Source organism: Taudactylus pleione, unplaced genomic scaffold (genome assembly GCF_031769625.1).
Source record: "Taudactylus pleione unplaced genomic scaffold, aTauple2 ptg000327l, whole genome shotgun sequence".
Classification (NCBI taxonomy): domain Eukaryota; kingdom Metazoa; phylum Chordata; class Amphibia; order Anura; family Myobatrachidae; genus Taudactylus; species Taudactylus pleione.
The window spans coordinates 1338644-1359513 of NW_028284728.1; the positions used below are offsets into that span (position 1 = coordinate 1338644).

At 44.9% G+C, this 20870-nt stretch overlaps 1 protein-coding gene across 1 annotated transcript in view; it reads left to right on the plus strand.

The window, feature by feature from the left end:
* The window catches only part of BRWD1 (bromodomain and WD repeat domain containing 1), a 200857-nt gene that overhangs the window by 91997 nt on the left and 87990 nt on the right, over positions 1-20870 (plus strand). The window contains exons 10-15 of the mRNA XM_088443141.1: positions 3-64; positions 1235-1335; positions 6342-6382; positions 7021-7122; positions 14744-14894; positions 16085-16219. Coding sequence (XP_088299267.1) covers positions 3-64; positions 1235-1335; positions 6342-6382; positions 7021-7122; positions 14744-14894; positions 16085-16219 — 592 coding nt within the window. The remainder of the gene's footprint in view (positions 1-2; positions 65-1234; positions 1336-6341; positions 6383-7020; positions 7123-14743; positions 14895-16084; positions 16220-20870) is intronic.

Below are 20870 nucleotides of genomic sequence, written 5' to 3' on the forward strand. Positions count from 1 at the left end.
AGAGAGCGACCTGTGAAGTTCATAGATCCTGGAGCTGAGATGCTTTGCTCCTCCTGCAGTCCTGGTAAGTTAAAGTAGAGCCTGAACTGCTCAGTTTGTGAATAGAATGTTTCACCAATATGTTCTAGGATAGTGTGACCTTCAAAGTATGAGCTGCTACCTCTTCAAAACGTAAGGTGAGGTTTGACATATGTCACTTGCTGCTGGATGTATGTGAACAGGCTCCCCATACCACTGATTTAGCCCACAACTATTATTCCGGGAACCTCACTGCTAGCGTGGGATTACAATAGAATTATACCATTCACTCGTAGATGTTTTTATGCTTGCCATCAGGTGCGGTATGAAGGTGACTGAATACAGAGAGCTACAGATATGTCCTCATACATCTAGCCTCCTTGCGTGCTAAACAGCCCTTCTAGTTGCGCCATGCCATGGCCGCAACTGTAGCGCCGATCATCTCTTCGTTCGCACAGCAACATAGGCATGCTGCATATCATTTTAATCGGCAGCAGCTGCTTGTGCTAACTGTTCGCTATGTGATTAAAACGCATTTGAAGGTAAAAAGTTGCACGAAAAGACGCTCTGCGCTTCCGAGTCACACGGAGCTCCCGCGTTGTGTAGCGCACGGAGGATAGATGTATATGGACACAAAAGTACAAGTGACCCTGATAAGTCCTGTAACTTTGAAAAAAAAACGTACGGAAGTTGCATTATTACAAATGTCAAGGTAATTTATAGTTTAATATGTCGGTTGTGTAGCCTAAGCTGTGGCACTCCTAAGGGACTGTGGCCGCTTGCTGCGTGAACTAGTTTTCTGTGGATAATTTCTTTGGGGGCAGATGTTCTAAGCTCTGGAGTGTGATAAACTACCAGCCACTCAGCTCCTAACTATCATGTTACAGGCCATGTTAGAAACATGACCGTTAGAAGCTGATTGGTTGGTAGTTTGTCAATCAGCTGCTAATGGTCATTTTTCCAACGTAGCCTGTAACATGACAGTTAGGAGCTGAGTGGCTGATAGTTTATCACACTCCAATGTATCACTTCCAGAGCTTTGTACATCTTCCTCTTAGTGTGTAAGCCCAGTACAGTATTTCCAATATCTATTCATTGATCACATAATTGGATACATAACTCTATTCACCTTCCCCCACCCTTTCTAAAGTTTAATACTCCCCATTGGAGGCTTCTCACATGTTCTCTTTATTTTTCCTATTATTTTGAATTATAGGTGGTATGTTTATGGCTTTTGGTGGCAGTGACAGTAACATCAGAATATATTATTTTGGCAATGAAACCCCTGAGAAAGCATTGGAATTTGAAGCCCATACTGTGAGTATTCACAACCTGTTAATTCTACAGCGCGTTTCACTTGTAGGAAGCCCGAAGCCGCCACCCACCTCAGATTCAATATACAAATTAGACTGTTGCAGCTATGGCAGTACTGACATTGATAGACACGTGTTTAAATGCAGCACAGCTTTGGCATGTCTCGTCTGCTTGGCGCTAACGTCAGACATCCCGTTCCCCACACTCAAAAGTCAGTTCTCAGTCCGGGGCCTCCTACGAATTAAACTCCCAGTTCTTATGTATGATACAGAAATAGCATCATCTATCCTAAATCCTTTCTCTGTCATTCTATCTGGGGGACATTGGATAACATGGGATGTAGAGGGCAGGGTTCAAGGAGCAGGCACGAGTGCTAATTATACATGTTTGTGGCGCTGAGTGTGTCTTTTTTTTTTTTCTTTCCCCTGTTTACTAGGTACTATTGTTGGATAAGAACATAGAGATATGATATAATAGAGTTGCCTGGAAAGCGATGGTGCTCTAAAAACTTTTATTATCATATTGCTGTGTTTTCTAAAAGTGCATAACTCGTGTATCATAATATGATTATGTACATATAAAGGAATGCAGATATGCATAAAAAATACAGATAAATTGCAGTCAGCCGAGTCAGTAAACACCCATAGTATGGTAAATAATACCGAATTTCTTCTTCAGCGTCCATAGGGCTCAACAGGGAGACATTGGGGTGTAGATGGGACCTGGAGGACTGGACACAAACGGCAAAGCTTTTTAATCCCAGGATGCTACGGTCCTTCCCCCTATACCCCGTCCACAGCCTTCAGTTTCGTTGGTGTCTGGCAGGAGCTGGGTCACTATTGTAACAGGGGGCTGCATTAAACAGCCCAAGCTTTCATTTTATGATTTTTAAATTTTTACTATAACGGGCGAGCAGCACCAGACTATCCTCCGGACGTCTGTGCTGCCTCCCCATCACTTCTCTGTGGTGCTTTGACACCAAGCCTGCGCTATGTACGTCTGACGGGGCTCCGAGGGGGACTAGCTAGCAGGCTCCTCGGACCCCAGACTGCAGCCCAGAAATCAGGGGACAGTTAAGGCGGAGACTCTGGAGACAGACCAGAGGCGCTGATGTGGACACTGGTGCACCCTCGACTCCACTAGACCACTGGGGGATATGTAGAGGCAAGGGGATGGGGTGGTTACCGTCAGCAAGGGGAGAAGGTGCTCAACCTGCAGCCCCTGCCCCAGTCCAGGGCGCCATTCCACTGCGGTCCTGGTGTTCCCTGAGCTGCTCCTCCTTCACCCTCAGACGCGCGACAGCCATTTATGCAAGCAAGTCTCTGGGAACGTTGGGTCCAGTCTCCTTGTATACCTCTCCCATGGGTCAGGTCATACAGTGCTATATCCTACCAGCGACTGCAGTCTGTGTAGTTTATTTTAGTGCCCATTGCGGACATGTAATGTTTTTCTGCGTTTGTATGTGACTTGTGCTAGCGCTAATCACTACTTTCTAGACTGTCAGCTTATACCTTTCCCTTTATTCTACTTTATTACTCATGTAAACGTCTGATTAAAAATGCCACCTAACGCATTCATACTGCAACCTCCTTGAAGGAGGCTACAGATAGATGTATAGAAGCTTGTCATAAATCCATATACTCTTACAGGAGCTATTACTTGTCCTGCTAGGGCTACGACCTGGGCGGCAAATGCCATTGAGAGTTGGGCAGAGGCCCTAGAATATACTTTTCCCCCTGATGCTTTGAGGGAACAGCTGTCCTACATATCTCACATTAGAGATGCAGCCTCCTACTTAGATGAAGCAGCTATGGATACGGCTCTCCTGTCCTCCAGGATATTTGCCACTTCGGTATTGACCCGCCGTATTGTTTGGCTACGTTCCTGGAATGCAGATTTACAGGGGTATTCAATTTGGAGCGAAAATTTCGCAGTCGGCGATAAATTATCGCAGATGACGTCATTTTCGCCGATTTCAATTATCCACGTATTCAATTTCAAAGACTTTTCGCAGGTTCGAAAAGTCTTTGAAAAAAAATGGGGATAACTTTTCACCACTGAATAGGTGGCGAAAAAAAGTGCAGAACTGGGGTTTAGGGGTGCAGGCTTTAAAAAAATAGCCTGTACTCCTGGGAATGACATTTAAAAAATAACTGTCAAAAAAAAGTTTTTAAAGAAAAGATAGACACCCCAAAAAAATAAATAAATTAAAAAATTTGGGGTGAAGTAAAAAAAAAAAGGAAAAAAAAGTATTTAAAAATAGGGAAATAGGTTCAGGGCTATTCTGCAAATATGCGGCAGGTGTTCCATTTGCAGGTTAAAACGGGGGTACCCATAGTGATCCCCCATGTTTTGATAGCTTTAGGGGGGTCCTACATTTTATTCCAGGTAAATCCTTTGTTTTTTTTTTCGCTGATCCTATATTTCGCCGGCTTCCGCTTTTGTAGCTTTTTATTGAATACGGGAATAAAGCGGGCGCACGCCTGATACTTTATTCCAGGAAACTCAGCGATGTTTAGCGAAAAAGACCAGCACTGACTTTTCGCTCCAAATTGAATACCCCTGTTACTTAAAACAGGCTCTGGAGTCTTTGCCTTATTCTGGAGACATTCTATTTTTTTTTCCAGAAGTGTATGAAATTGTGACTACTTTAGTACCTTCTAAGACGGTGTTCCCGCCCTCTGCACATAATACTAAGCCTTGGATGTCATCCTTTCGGTCTTTTCACCCTTAAGGAAAAGCCAAGGGTCAGTCCTATTCACGACATCAGCCAAGGCCTCCAAACAGGCCTGTGCTACTAGATCTGGACTGGATCTGGGCCTCCGTCAAGCATCTCTGAAAGAGCATGTCTCTGCTTTGTCGATCTGTTTTCAGCGCAGAATTGCTACTATACCGGACCTTCACACCTTCATGCAGGGTGTTCTATGTATACAACCTCCATTTGTCCCTCCTGTGGCTCCATGAGATTTGTCAGTGGTGCAACAAGCACTTCAGGAATCTCCATTCGAACCCCTGGTATCAGTGGATGTCAAGTGGCTCACTGCAAAGACTGTTTCTTCAGGCTATAGGATCTGCCCTTAGGGTATCGGATTTAGGGGTGTTTTCATGTCGCTCCCCCTTTTTAATATTTCATCAGGACAGGGCTGTTCTTCGTACACTCCCAGGTTTCCTTCCCAAGGTGGTTTCTCTTCTACCTGAATGAGGAAATTGTGGTTCCGGCCTTTAATTCACCAGACCTCTCGGCAGGTGAGGCCTTGTTGGATGTGGTCCGTGCTCTGAAGATATACGTGTACTACACTACTTCCATCAGGAAATCGGACTCCCTCTTTGTCCTATATGGATTCCAAAAGAAGGGATGGCCAGCTAACAGACAGTGTCTGGCCAGATGGATTTGCATGATTATCTCACAGGCTTACACGCAGACTAGCCTTCCTGTGCCTACTACAGTCTCTGCTCATTCTACTCGCTCTGTGGGTAGCCCGGCGTGACGCCTCAGCTGAACAGCTATAGAAGGCTGCAACCCTGACCACACCTTTCTGATCTCCCTGTCTCAAACACGGTGACAGCACATTCTATTCGGTCTATAGGGCCATTTGCTCGTGGTGCCTCTGCTGAGCAATTGTGCAAGGCAGCAACATGGTCTTCTGTCCACACCTTTCTTAGGTTTTATGCCTTTGATACATTTTGCTTCTCAGGATGCTTCCTTTGGACATAGGGTTCTATCAGCTCAGGAGCGTTCCCGCCCTTGAACAACGGCTTTGGGACGTCCCCAATGTCTCTCTGTGGAGCCCTATGGACCCTGAAGAAGAAAAGGAGAGTTATGGTAAAACTTACCTTGGTTAACACTTTCTTCGCAGTCCATAGGATCCACAGGGCACCCGCCCTGACGCTCCTAGCTTCTATGGGTTTCTTCTCCTGGTCACTGGATTTCTTCTCTGTGTGAGTGTGATTCCTCAGTGTACCAGTCTTCCTTTTCTCCTATCCTGCTTTTGCCTTTGGCTTGTTAACAAAACTGAAGTGCCCTCAGGCTGTGGGCGGGGTATAGGGGGAAGACCGGAGCTTCCTGGAATTGAAAAGCTTTGCTGCTGGTGTCTGGTTCTCCATGTCCCACCTATTCCGCAATGTCATATGGACTTCGAAGAAAGAGAGTTAACCAAGGTAAATTTTACCATGCCTCGAACATCACTCAATATACAGGTGAGTCCACACACATCTAGCCTCCGTGCGCGTTAAACAGACCTTCTAGTCGTGCCATGCTGTGGCATGACTCAGTAGTGCCGAGCATCATTTGTACAACGTTTTACCTTCAAATGCATCTTATTCGCACAGCGATGCGAGTAGATGGCACAAGCAGCTTCTGCTGATTAAAATGATATGCAGCATGCCTATGTTCTGTGAGCGAGTGCAGGTGTATCTGCATGCGAAACGCTACATTGGTGTCAGCGGCTGTAACGTAGTGTTTAGCATGCAAATACATCTGCGGTCGGACACAACATAGTCATGCTGCATATCATTTTAATCAGCAGAAGCTGCCTGTGCTATCAATTTGCATCGCTATGCAAATGTCTCATTTCAAGGTAAAAAGTTGTACAAAAAGCAGCTCTACGCTACTAAGTCACACGGAGCTCCCGCGTTGTGTGGCGCGACTTGTAGCGCACGGAGGGTAGATGTAAGTGGACACATCTGTACACCCCATGGAATCCAGTGACCCCCCCAAATTAAGAGAAACTACTTCAACAGTCAGTACAAAAATCCTATTTTAATATCTCCACACGTTAGTATGTATGAGTAAGCAGATGACCCCATTGACCTAATGATATTTGGTTTCCCATCATTTGCCCCCAGAATTGAATCTTTGACCACATGAGCTTGTTGTAGTGCAAACTCTGACTCCTATAATCCATATTACCAATCATATTTCCTTTTTAATGGGCCGCGAATTAGAATGAAATAGGCTGATCATCCACTGGTTGCATTGTAACAGTCATTTATTTTCTCTTCATTTGTAGGATATAGTTGACAGCGTCCAATTCTCGAACAACGGAGAAAGGTATGTTTATGTGAAATTAAAATTATTTATTGTATAACCGATTCATAGAATTATGCTTGGGTCAGAACAGTATTCCTATATGTTTGCATTTGTTCAAAAATTTGTTAGAATCTGGTTACTTTGTGTGCTGAAGATTTCAGCCCTATCGATCTTTTCAAATTCATGTGCTGCTAGTCTGTATTCCCTTTCCACACCTGAATGCAGAGCTACAGGCAATCATAATGTGCTGTGCATATTAGTAGGTTCTGGAGGTCAGCTTTATCTCTCTCTCCAAAAGCTTGGAACATTGGTTGGTACTTTTTCCTATCAGCTCCTGTAAATTTTCAAACACAGCCTGTAAATTGAGGAACTGAGTGGTTGGTACTTTATTTCCATCCGCTTTCTCTCCCCAAGGCTTAGTACATAGACACCTAAATCTGTTTTGAAAACCTGCATCCTCTATATGTTTAGCCGTGAATGTTTTTCAGCAGTAATCCAGCTGAAAAATTAATGCTTAAGTATTTTCTTGGGATAGGAAGTTTCATAAAGGAAGCGTACCCCTCTGTTAATGTTATGGATCTGTGTTTTTGAAGTCACCATTGTTTAAAGTGTTAAGGACACATCTGAATGGGCTTTTAGTAAAGGTGGGTTTGTTTCAGGTTTGTCAGTGGAAGTGAAGATGGAACTGCTCGAATATGGAATTTAAAACAGCCAGAGGAGAACTGCATCATACTTCATATGGACATAAATCTGATTGACGGGTAGGGTGTTTAAATTGTATTGCTCAAGTGAGGGAGCAAATCCTCAAATTATAATAAAATTATTTGCTAGCCTTTTAAAATATTTTTTATGGGGTTTCAAGATTAGTAGGGGCATTCAATATGGGAGCGAAAACATCGTTTTTGCGTTAATATCGCACCTATGATGTCATTATTGCAGGTTTTAGTTTTACACCGTATTCAATTTCAAAGACTTTTCGCAGGTTCGAAAAGTCTTTGATAAAAAACGGGGATAACTTTTCACCATTGAATAGGTATCGAAAAAAAAAGTGCAGAATTGGGGTTTAGGGGTGCAGGCTTAAAAAAAAATAGCCTGCACCCCTGGGAATGACATTTAAAAAAAGAACTGTCAAAAAAAGTTTTTTTAAAAAATAGGGACACCCCAAAAAATTAATTTAAAAATTGGGGTGAAAAAAAAAAAAGGGAAAAAATTGTTTAACAATAGGGAAATAGGTTCAGGGCTATTCTGCATGTATGCGGCAGGTGTTTTCTAGAATAGATTTATAGCGGCAGGTGCACAATTGCAGAATTTTTAAAAACTGACTTTAGGGACATCAAAATATGCTAGTACCCATTTTCATGTACCCCAAATTTGATGGGACCACTTAAAAAAAGGAAAAATTAACCTAAGTGCTCTTCTGCAACACTTCTTCAATGTCGGGAAAAAACACCTGCTGCGGCTATTTAAATCCCCGACTTTCATTTAAAGGTTAAAACGGGGTACCCATAGTGATCCCCCATGTTTTTAAAACTTTAGGGGGGTCCTACAATTTTTTTAAGGAAAATTTCGTAACTTTACGCAAATCCCACTTCGCAGGCTTCCGTTTTCGTTAGTTTCATATTGAATACGGGGATAAGCGGGCGCGTGCCCGATACTTTAACGCAGGTAAAAGCTCCGATATGAAACGTAAACTTCGACAGCGAAGTTTACGTTTCATATTGAATACCCCTCTAGGTGTTAGATGTTAAAGAGAAAGTTAAATTACAGTTATTGATTGTCAGTACATCTTGAAACTTCTATCACTATCCTTACATTTCCCCTATTCTGGGATAAGTTATAAAGACCTGGAAATATATGTAGTTGAGTAGTTTTCCAAGGTAACCAATCAGCGTTTAACTAATTTCAAAGACTGTGCTAGATAAATTACTTACAAGCGGGTTAGTTGCTTTGAGTAACTATTCCTCTTTATCTCTAACCCAAATCTTTGCACATCTCCACCTGTGTGAGAGAACATCAGTGAATGTTGATTTACTGTTTTTATGGAGTTTTATTTAAACCGCTCTCCCACCCATCTCACAACCCTTATTCTTCTGCTTATGGCCTCCCTTGAGACCATATCGCTTGTCAGCGTGCTCACACCTCTTGGTGCCAGATTTAGGCAACTGTAACTGTGGTTGGCAGATGAGTTGGACAGCGCTCATACTTTTGATTTTGTCATGAGGCATACACACCTGTTGGCGCTTAACAAATCTACGAATATTTCCAGGTTTAGAAGCCTTGGATGAATACTGCAGAGCTTGGGGTTAGGTGCATGACAGGATGTAGTCAGGTTACCGGCAGCCGGGATCCCAACACTGAAAGCCCGACATGGGACTAAAGATAGGTGTAGAAATCCTGATGCCTATCATTAGGCCCATGCCGAAATCCCGCTGCCCGGCATACCGAACAAAGGTAAGCCGGGTGTATTAGGTTGTAGCTGTGGGGTTAGGCAAGCCGGTCTCCGGGAATGCTGGGTCCAGTCTTCTCACATACCTCTACTAGGAGCCAGGCTATGTAGCACTATTTCCTACCAGCCACTGCGGTCTGGGTAGTTGAATTTAGTGCCCAGTGCGTTTATATTTATTTTCTTCTTCAGGGTCCATAGGGCTCCACAGGGAGACCATGGGGTGTAGGTGGTACTTGGAGGACCGGACACCAAGAGCAAAGCTTTTTCTGTACCAGGATGCTTCGGTCCTTCCCCTCCCCTATACCCCGCCCACAGCCTAAAGGCAACTCAGTTTCGTTGGTGTCCGGCAGGAGCTGGATCACAGTTATACAGTGGGACTGCTTTTAAGCAGCCCAAGCTTTATTTTATGATTGTTTCAATTTACTATAATAGAGCAAGCAGTGTTAGGCAGTCCTCCGCACGACTGCACTGCCGCTCCATCACCCCTCAGCGGCACCGCAACTCCAGCCTTAGACTAGGTACTCTCAGCGGTGCACCGGGGGGACCTAGCTAGCAGAGCTCCTCGGACCCCAGACTGCAGCCGGGACTCAAGGGAACAGGTAAGGCGGGTTCCCATTCAGTCTTACCTCCGGTCTCAGGAGACAGACCGGAGGCACTGATGTAGACAGCGGTTCGTCCGGGACTCAACTAGACCACCAGGGCATAACTTTTACTGGCGAATGGGATAGTGGAGACTGTCCTCTCCTTGCGGCCCCTCCCCCAGCTCAGGGCGCCATTCCGCTAAAGTCTTGCTACCCCTGAGCTGCTCCTCCCTCACCCTCTGCCCCCTCAGAGACTCACAGGGCCATTTTCTGCCACAGGTCTCTGGGAATGCTGGGTCCATTCTCTTTGTACACCTCTCCTAGGAGCCAGGTTATACAGCACTATTTCCTACCAGCAACTGCCGTCTGTGTAGTTGAATTTAGTGCCCACTGCAGTTATATTGTATACTCTGCATTGTATCTGACTTGGGTTAGCGTTGCTGTCTTTTTCTCAACTGTCAGCTTATACCTGTCCCTTTCTTTTAATATAACCCTGGAATACTGAGGTATACGGGGTTCACTGTACTTCACATCTACTTACATTTGTGAGGCTGTCACATACTGTATATCTGTGTTGCGCACTGCACTGTGCCATAATGTACATATATCTGTGTTACTCACTGCATTGTGCCAGATTGTGTGCTATACTATCCTTGCAGCTATATCTAGCAAAGGCATGAGTAACAAGCAGGCTAATACTCATACTCTGGTTTCTTGTAAGTCCTGTTTAGCAGGTTTTTAGCTTCAGAAGATCTCTTCAAGATGGTCTTTGTGCATCTTATTATACGGCACCTGACCCATCGGCCCCTGCAGCCTCTCCTCAGGAGCCCCCCTGGGCTTCTTTTCCACAGGTTTTGGCAAAAATTGCGGACCACCTAGCAGTCCCTGAGGTAGCTCCCCCTATGGAATGGCCACAACGGTTACTTCCTGCAAATCCAGTGCCTCCTTTGCCACCTCCATGGGTAGATGTACTTTATACCTCAGTACGGAGCCTGGCAGCTATCTCTACAGCCTTTCAACAAATGTTGCAAAAGGAGAGACCCTTACCTAGTAAAACTACTAAGCTGTGTTGTCTTCCCAGTCCACTTAGCTATCAGATGCTGAGTTATTGTCTGGGAAGGCAGAAGTTGCAAACCTCTCTCATTCTGACTCCCCCCTCGGGGGAGGAGGAGCCCCCGTCTACATTGAATATACCTGCACAAGTGTGAGCTGTAAAATCAATTCTTTCAAATAGAAGATACAGAACCCACTCCTAAGGCAAAAGAGCCACTCTTTAAACGACAGAAGGTTATTTTGCCGGAGTTTCCTCACTCTGATCAGCTATCTGATCTAATGAGTGAAGAATGGAATACACCAAATAAAAAGTTTCAGCTGCCTAAATGCTTGATTTCTTTTTACACTATTCCAGCTACTGATTGCACTAAATGGAAAGTTTCCCCTGCCGTTGATTCCCATGTGACAAGCCTGGTTAAGAACTCTACCTTACCTATCCATACAGCAATCTCCTTAAAGGAGGCTACAGATGGAAAGATTGAAACTTGCCTAAAGTCTATATACTCTCTTACAGGAGCTGTTACTCATCCTGCTATGATTACAGCCTGGGTGGCAAAAGCCATTGAGAGTTGGGCAGAGGCCTTAGAATACACATTTCCCTCTCCGTAACAGCTGTCCTACATCTCTCACATTAGGGATGCAGCCACCTATTTTTAGGAGAGGCGGCTTTGGATACTGGTCTCATAGCTTCCAAAACATCTGCTACTTCCGTGTCAGCCCGCCGTATCATTTGGCTTCGTTCATGGAAGGCAGATTCAGACTCTAAAAAGGCTTTGGAATCTCTGCCTTAATCTGGGCAGATCCTGTTTTGGCCCAGAATTGGACAAGATTGTGACTACCTTGGCAGCTTCTAAGACTACGTCATTGCCCTCTACATCTACTACGAAGCCTCGGATGTCATCCTTTTCGGTTTTTTTGTCCCTAGGGAAAGGCTACAGGTCAGTCTTTCCACGGCAGTCAGCATCCACAAAGGCCTCCAAGCCTAGGACCAAACAGGCCTGGGCTACTAGACGTCCAGCCACCAAATCTGAGAACAAGCCTTCAGCCTGACTGGGTGGGGCTCCCAGGATGAAGGCTGACTTAAGTTCACCCAGTTCTGGCATTAGACCATCACAGATGGCTGGGTGCAAGATGTGGTCTCTCTCGGGTATGCCCCCTCATTCCTGAGGCGGCCCCCACAGCAGTTCTTTTGCACAGGCCCTCCATCGGATCCAAGCATAGCCCTGCTCTTCCAGAAAGCCATTCAGTACTTGCTGCACTCAGGGATAATAATTCCAGTCCCATCATCACAGAGAGGGACGGGTTATTATTTTACCCTTTTCTTGGTTCAGAAGCTCAAAGGGTCTCATCGGCTTATCCTCAACCTCAAGTCTCTGAACAAGTTTATCAGGGTGCCCAGGTTTCATATGGAAACCCTACGCTCTATTGTCCTGGCTATGGAGCATGGTGACTTTATGGTGTCTGGACATTCAGGACGCTTACCTACATGTACCTATAGCGCCCTCTCAACAATATCTCCGGTTTGCTGTTTTACAGCAACATTACCAATTTCAAGCAGTGGCTTTTGGGCTTTCTACAGCTCCATGGGTCTTTACCAAGGTTATGGCAGCCCATCTTCGTCGTCAGGGGATCAGACTGCTCCCATACTTGGACTATCTCTTGCACTTAGCAAGCTCCCCAGAGGTCATTCACCACTATCTACAGGTAACAATTGCCTTTCTACAAATGCACGGCAGGCTGATCAACTGGAAAAAGCCTTCCCTAACACCTTCTCAAGGAATGGTGCATCTGGTAGCCTTCTTGGCTTCTCAGGCTCAGAGAATCTTAGTGACAGCAGACAAAATCTCCGCACTACAGCACTGAGTGTGCACGTTACTCCACAGTTGCCGAGTGTCAATTTACTCTGCAATGCAGATCTTGGGATCCATGGTGTCCACCTTCAACATGGTGGAGTTTACTCAGTTCCACTCCAGGCCCCTACAACACCTGATCCTCTCCAGGTGGAATGAGCTGCCCCATCTGATCAGATCCCAGGTGATGGGCCTCTCTCCGGAGGTTCGCCTGTTCCTTTCCTGGTGGCTACACATGTCCCACTTAAACAAGGGTCACCCCTTTTGGTTCCCGGAATGGGTACTCCTCACCATGGACGCAAGCTTCCGCGGGTGGGGTGCAGTGACCGGCCAGCACTCCTTCCAAGGACGCTGGACACCAGCCATGGCTATCTTACTAATCAACGTCCTAGAACTCCGAGTTATCTACAGTGCCCTCACTCTGGCTCATTATGTTCTTCAGGGCAGGCCAGTACAAGTTCAGTCCGACAACACCACGGCAGTGGCCAACCTCAATCATCAGGGAGGCACTCGAAGTCTGTCAGCAATGGCAGAAGTGTCACTCATTCTCACATGGGCCGAACGCCATCTCCTAGCCATCTCCGCAGTGTTCATCCGGGGACTTTTAATTGGGACGCAGATTTCCTCAGCCGTCACGACGTGCACGCAGGGGAGTGGTCTCTACACCCAGAAGTCTTTTAGCTCCTGATGAACAAATGGGGTCTACCGGACGTGGTCCTCATGGCCTCATGACACAACCACAAGCTTCCAGTGTACGGGTCCAGCCTTTGTGGATGCATTGTCTGTGAAGTGGACCTTCCATTTGGCATACCAGTTCCCTCCAGTCTCCCTTCTTCCTCGGGTCCTTCGGAAGTTCAAGCAAGAAAGGGGCATGGTCCTGTTGGTAGCTCCTCCTTGGCCTAGACGCTATTGCTACTCCGATCTTCAGAGTCTCTCCATAGTCGTTCCTTTCAAACTTCAATGATCGGACCTGTTGTCTGAGGGTCCCTGTCTACATCTGGACCTGGCCCGTCTCTTTGACGGCGTGGCTCTTGAGACATCCTTCCTAAGGTCTTTATCAGTGTGTGGCATTTTTTTATTTCTAGTGGTGTGCTACCAGAAACTATGACCCTCCAGGTTTTTAGGGTTTCTAGAATCCTTGTCTGTCTTCAAGCTGGAATAGAACTCTGACTCCGTTTGGCCTCTCTAAAAAGTGCACGTCTCTGCTCTGTCCATCTGGTTCCAGCGCAGAATTGCTCCACTGCCGGATGTTCACACCTTCCTTCAGGGTGTCCTCCATATACAACCTCCTTTTGTCCCTCCTGTGGCTCCATGGGATTTGTCAGTGGTTCTCCATGCACTTCATGAACCTCTATTTGAACCTCTGGACTCAGTAGGCTTCAAATGGCTCACTGTGAAGACTTTTTGTTCTGGCTATAGCGTCTGCCCGTAGGGTTTTCGGATTTAGGAGCGCTCTCTTGTCGTTCCCCATTTTTGATCTTTTATCAGGACAGGGCTGTTCTTCTAACGTGCCCTGGCTTCCTTCCCAAGGTGGTCTCTCGTTTTCACCTTAATGAGGAAATTTGTAGTTCCGGCCATCCAATCACCAGACCTCTCGGCAGGTGAGGCCTCCTTGGATGTGGTCCGTGTTTTGAGGATCTACGTGGATTGTACTGGTTCCATCAGGAAAACTGATTCCCTCTTTGTCCTAATATGGATTTAAACAAGAAGGGATAGCCAGCTAACAAACAGACTCTGGCCTGATGGCATCGTATGACTATCAGACTGGCCTTCCTGTGCCGGATAATCGATCTGTGGGTCCCTCGTGGGCAGCTCCCCGTGACGCGTCTACCAAACAACTATGCAAGGTGGCTACGTGGTCTTCTGTCCACACCTTTCTTAGGTTTTTGATACCTTCTGCCTCTCAGGGTGCTTACTTTTGGACGCCGGCTTCTCCTCTCTGCTCAGGAGTGTCCTCGCCCTTGAGCAACTGCTTTGGGACATCCCCATTGTCTCCCTGTGGAGCCCTATGGATTCTAAAGAAGAAAAGGAGAGTCATTGAAGAAAGTTAACAAAAGGTCAAAGTCTGCCAAGTCAACAGGCACCCGTCCTGACGCACCTAGCTCCTATGGGTTTCCTTCTCTTTTTCACCGGTTTCTTTCTCTATTGTGCGAGTGTGATTCTTACGTGTACCAGGCTTCCTTCTCTACTATCTTGCTCTTGCTTTGGGCTTGTTGACAAAACTGATTGCCTCAGGCTGTGGGTGGGGTATAGGGTGGAAGGACTGGAGCATCCTGGTATTGCAAAAGCTTTAACTGTTGGTGTCCGATCCTCCTATCCACCACCTACACCCCAATGTCTCCCTGTGGACCGTATGGACTTTGAAGAAAGAGAGTTAACAAAGGTAAGTCTACCATAACTCTCCTTATATTAGCTTATACATAGCCTTTATAACATTCAATCTTTCTCTTAGATCCCAATGTAGCAGTCCTCCTGAGTATACAGAACCCAAAGTTCTAATGATTGCCTGGAACCTGACAGATGACTTTGTTGTGACTGCCAGCAATGGCCACCTGCTCAAGGTGTGGGATTCTCACACTGGTAAACTAATGCGTGTTCTGACGGTGAGTTTGACTCTTGCATATACAATTTTTTACAAGTTATTCTTAATATTATGTCACTTATCTTTTATTACTGAACTACGTAATTGATGTTTTTGGACACGAAGCATAGAACTAAAATGCACTGGTCATTGTTAACCTGACATCAAACTACAGCACAGGTTCTTAAACTCTGTCCTCAGGACCCCAAACAGTGCATGTTTTCCAGGTATCCTCACAGAATCAAAAGTAAGCTATTAGCTCAACAAGTGGAACTTTTAAAATGTGTCCAGTGAGTAATGAATACACCTTTGCACACCTGGGTGACCAGCAAAACGTGAGCTGTGTGGGCTCCTGAGGACCGAGTTTGAGAACCACTGAAACAGTTGTGAGGCTGAGACATCGTTGGCCATGCACCTGGGGGACCAGCAGTCTCAGGAGAAGTGGTGGGTGGTGAAATGTAAAGACTTTACTTAGCTCAGCCTCATTATTTTGCTCGGTAACCAAGATCAATATCCGCAAATTACACTTAGGGGAGGATTTCATCCAGTAACAAATTAAGGGCCTGATTCAGAGATATGTTAATTTGATGTGGCCCACTGCCAGCAGTGGATCACGGAAGCTGGCAGTGGGCGTCTTTTTACATAAGACTACTCCTGCGACCTTTTGCATAATTTCACACGGCCGCAGTGTACAAAGACACCACGGCTGTGTGAATAGCGTCCATCTCTAAATCATCCCACCATGATACTTTTTTTTTTTTCTTATTCACGAAGGAGACTAGAGTCTTTAAAACAACTGCACACTGTATGAAACATGACTTATAGTGGTGAAGCCATTCTGAAATATATAGTACACTAGTGTAACCTGTGTAAAGAAGAAAACTGTGCCACTCCCAATATCCTTAAACTGGTCAGGCTGTTCTGTGGGCAGATATCTAGTGATTACACTAGTGTGACCAAGTGTCTTATAAATGGTAGCAATTTGGTTTATCAGGCGTGCACTGAGCATGCTCTTTACACTATGCAGCCTTTTCACATTCTAATCACTGAATATCAATATTCTCCGCTCATCATGCAGACATGTGAAAAAGGTGGCTATAGATGAAGCTATACATGTATTGCCTACTGGGATACTTGGTGCGCATATGTCATATTTAAACACGGAAAAAGCAAAGGCGCTGGTGAACATTGGTCTCATGTTATTTGTCACAGGGTCATGAAGATGATATTTATGTCTTAGAGCCTCATCCCTCAGACTTCAGAGTGATGATATCTGCTGGACACGATGGAAATACCTTCATGTGGGATATTATTCATGGCACAAAATTAATGCATTCCTTCAATGCGGTAAGATCACTTAGAAGGTTTTAAAGAGCTTTCTAATATCGTAGCTTGTCTAATATCATAACATTTATTACTGTAAGGTTTTCTTTTTTTGTGTTCATGTAAAATGTCCAACAACAAACAAGAAGGAATAAGCGCACGCTTTTTGTGTAATGGAGCAGTTCATGTTTGCGTGATAACTACAATTAAAATGTTGAAGAGGGATCGACTATAGAGACAATAGCTGAAGGAAGACGAGTTACAATACGAGACAATAACCAAAAGTCAAAGTGAATTCAGTAAATTTGTCTTAAGTAGCGAGTACAGGTTGAGTCTCCCATATCCAAATATTCCGAAATATGGAATTTTTTTAGCATGACTGAGATAGTGAAACCTTTGCTTTTTGATGGTTCAATGTACATTAACCTCATTTACAGCACAAATGATTACAAATTTTGTATACAATTACCTTCAGGCTTTGTGTATAAGGTGTATATGAAACATAAATGAATTTCATGTATGTACACAAACATTTCTTGAGCCACAACATTATTGAAAATATTGTATAAAATTACCTGCAGGCTGTGTATAAGGTGTATATAGAACATAAAAGCATACTGTGCTTAGATTTGGGTCCCTTTCCCAAGATATTTAATTATATTATGCAAATATTCCAAAATACGGAATATTCCGATATCCAAAATACCCCTGGACCCAAGCATTTTGGATATGGGAGACTCAACCTGTACCACATCCTCCATATATGTCTATTCTGCTGGAACACTCTACCCATGAAGGAGGCACAGGATTTATGGCTTTTGACGTGTTTAAGTGCTTTTGAAGCAATTTCTTCTGTGTTGAAATGAGAATTTTCTAATGTAATAGGAGTCAGAATCCAGGCGAAAAAAGTGTAGCTCACCAATGCTAATAAGTCTTTTTGGTATTTCTCGTTGTTGTTCTCCTTTAGACAGTTCAGACTTTTTTTTTTAGCCTCCTGCCCTCCTCACCACCAATTGTCTTCATCAGGGTCCCTAAAACAGTAATGTGGGACATACAGTGCATCCGGAAAGTATTCACAACGCTTTAACTTTTTCCACATTTTATGTTGCAGCCTTATTCCAAAATGGAATAAATACATTTTTGCCCTCAAAATACTACACACAATACCCCATAATGACAACGTGTAAAATTTTTTTTATTTTTTGAGATTTCTGCAATTTAATAAAAAAAACAAAAACTAACACATCACATGTACATAAGTATTCACAGCCTTTGCTCAATACTTTGTTGATGCACCTTTGGCAGCAATTACAGCCTCAAGTCTTTTTGAATATGATGCCACAAGCTTGGCACACCTATCTTTGGGCAGTTTTGTCCATTTCTCTTTGCAGCATCTCTCAAGCTCCATCAGGTTGGATGGGAAGCGTCGGTGCACAGCCATTTTCAGATCTCTCCAGAGATGTTCAATTGGATTCAAGTCTGGGCTCTGGCTCGGCCACTCAAGGACATTCACAGAGTTGTCCTGAAGCCATTCCTTTGATATCTTGGCTGTGTGCTTAGGGTTGTTGTCCTGCTGAAAGATGAACCGTCGCCCCAGTCTGAGGTCAAAAGCGCTCTGGAGCAGGTGTTCATTCAGGATGTCTCTGTACATTGCTGCATTTATCTTTCCCTCTATCCTGACTAGTCTCCCAGTTCCTGCCGCTGAAAAACATCCCCACAGCATGATGCTGCCACCACCATGCTTCACTGTAGGGATGGTATTGGCCTGGTGATGAGCGGTGCCTAGTTTCCACCAAACATAACACCTGGCATTCACGCCAAAGAGTTCAATCTTTGTCTCATCAGACCAGAGAATTTTGTTTCTCGTGGTCTGAGAGTCCTTCAGGTGCATTTTGGCAAATTCCAGGCGGGCTGCCATGTGCTTTATACTAAGGAGTGGCTTCCGTTTGACCACTCTTTTATACAGGCCTGATTGGTGGATTTCTGCAGAGATGGTTGTCCTTCTGGAAGGTTCTCCTCTCTACACAGAGAAATGCTGTATCTCTGACAGGGAGGTGAACAAGAACCCGATGGTCACTGACTAGGGCCTTTCTCCCCCGATTGCTCAGTTTAGATGGCCGGCCAGTCCTGGTGGTTCTGAACTTCTTCCATTTACGGATGATGGAGGCCACTGTGCTCATGGGGACCTTCAAAGTAGCAGATATTTTTCTGTACCCTTTCCCAGATTTGTGCCTCGAGACAATCCTGTCTCTGAGGTCTACAGACAATTCTGTGGACTTCATGCTTGGTTTGTGCTCTGACATGCACTGTCAAGTGTGGAACTTTATATAGACAGGTGTATGCCTTTTCAAAATCATGTCCAATCAACTGAATTTACCACAGGTGGACTCCAATTAAGCTGTAGGACCATTTCAAGGATGATCAATGGAAACAGGATGCACCTGAGCTCAATTTTGAGCTTCATGGCAAAGGCATGTGATTTCTTAGTTTGTTTTTTATTTTTTATTTTATTAAATTTGCAGAAATCTCGAAAAAACTTTACACGTTGTCATTATGGGATATTGTGTGTAGAATTTTGAGGACAAAAATGAATTTATTCCGTTTTGGAATAAGGCTGTAACATAACAAAATGTGGAAAGAGTGAAGTGTTGTGAATACTTTTTGGATGCACTGTATATTATCTTGGCTGTTAACACTGTTGCTGACTGTACATGTTATAGTGAACATCGACCGCTAAGATTAATGTTTACATAAGGTGTGGGAACAGTCTCTGCCCTGCTTGTTACAATGTGGCACAGCATCCTTTCATCTCACAGTGGTGTAATATGTAAATCATCCTACTTTAAAATACCATGGAATTTCTCATCCATCATTGCCATTGCAGCTCCCTGGTGTGTTGCTCATTCATTGCTAGGTGCAAGGAAGAAGTATAAAGATGTTGAAAGAGGTCATCATTTATGGTAGACCTCTGTCCGATTTATCCTTTGTTACTGAGTGCCAGCATATGAAAGCAGCTTATGTAAACTTCAATGTCCATGGTATGTATGAGGTCAGTGTTATGGTAGATAGCAGTATTATGGCTCCATACTGTGTAATTATCTGTTCTTAACCATTACTGCTCATGGCCTTACCTGACTAATCTACCTAAAACAATGCTCCCGTGCTTAACTGGTGAGTTTTCAGCATCTTATTGTGAAATATCACTACGTTTAAATACCGATAATGATATACTCTTCTTTACATAAAAATATGAATAGGAATATTTTTACTCCACCGGTATAAAACGTAGCGCAACCGCTGAGGCTAACTTGTATCTCTCCCTCAACCAGTTGACACCAGACCATTTCAGTCTCTGAATTTTTACGCTGATAATGATCTGTTGTAACTTTGTGACATAAATTACTGGAATAGAGGAAAATTACGGTTTCCCAACCCTGCCCTAAGAAAGTTACTCGTCTTTGCCCCGTGCTTTACTAAAATCCAGTTTCTACAGTTTAATCTGGATGAATACAAATAATAAAAACTGAATATGATCTGCGCTGGATGTCTATAGAGATGTCATAAATATAATACATTAAAGAGCCATATTTATGAGGTCATCCTTAACGTGTTTCATCACAACTCGCGTGACTTTTTCAAAAGCTGTGTTTTTACTTCAGGGTCTATAAGGGGTCCACAGGGTTGACCTTGGGGTATAGCTGGATCTGGATCCACGGGCACCACGCAGTTAAAGCTTTGCTGCTCCCAGGATGCACTTGTGTCCATCCTCCTCTATACCCCGCCCCCGACCCACAGGCACCTGAGTTTTAGTTGGTGCCCGGCCGGAGTCGGGTCACCCTGTCGCAGTGGGGCTGCAGGAGCAGCCCCTAAGCTTCTCTTTAAAGAAGAAAAGTTTTTTTCTTGTTTTTACACACTTCAGAGCGGCAGCATCAGACTGTCCATTAGGACGTCTATGCTGCCGCTCCTACACCCCGCTGGCGCCGCGACACCAGTATAGATCTGGGGATCGCGGCGGGACCCCAGAGTCTGTACTAACCGGGCTCTGGGGACTCCCTTCGACTGCTGCTGGAAGCGCCGGGGATCAGGTAAGCCGCCCGCGAGTACTAAATGCAGTCGGAAGCCTCCGATCTCTGGGGACAGACCGGAGGCGCTAGCAGCGGCCGCGGGCTCCTCCTCTGAGGAGGCATACCCCGCGTGACCGCTAGACCACCAGTCTGGCAGCATGAACCGGCAACCCTGGGGTTAATTGCTAGCCAGGGGAGGCAGCCTTCCCTGGCTAGCATCCCCTCAGCTCAGCGCGTTTTTGCTCCTGTGCTGGCGTCGCTGTGTTGCTCTTATCTTGCGGCCACTCCTCCTCTGAGGTTTCCGGCGGCCGTCTTCTTTTGGTATAGTGACGCAGATCTCCCAGGCGGTTCAAGCGGTCCAGTCCCCCTGTGTATCTCCTCCCTGCTAAAGGACAGTGTACACAGCGTTATAGCCCTCCCAGACACTGAATCTGGGCGGTTGATTGTAGTGAAAGGTGCAGTGAGTATATCTACTCTGCATTGTATGTGACTTTTGCTAGTGCACCCTGTCTGTGACTTATTTCTACTTACTGTCAGCTTATACCTTTCCCTTCCTTCTCCTACGGACCGGCAGGTGTGTGAGGGAGGGGTGTTTTCCTGTGTACCTCACT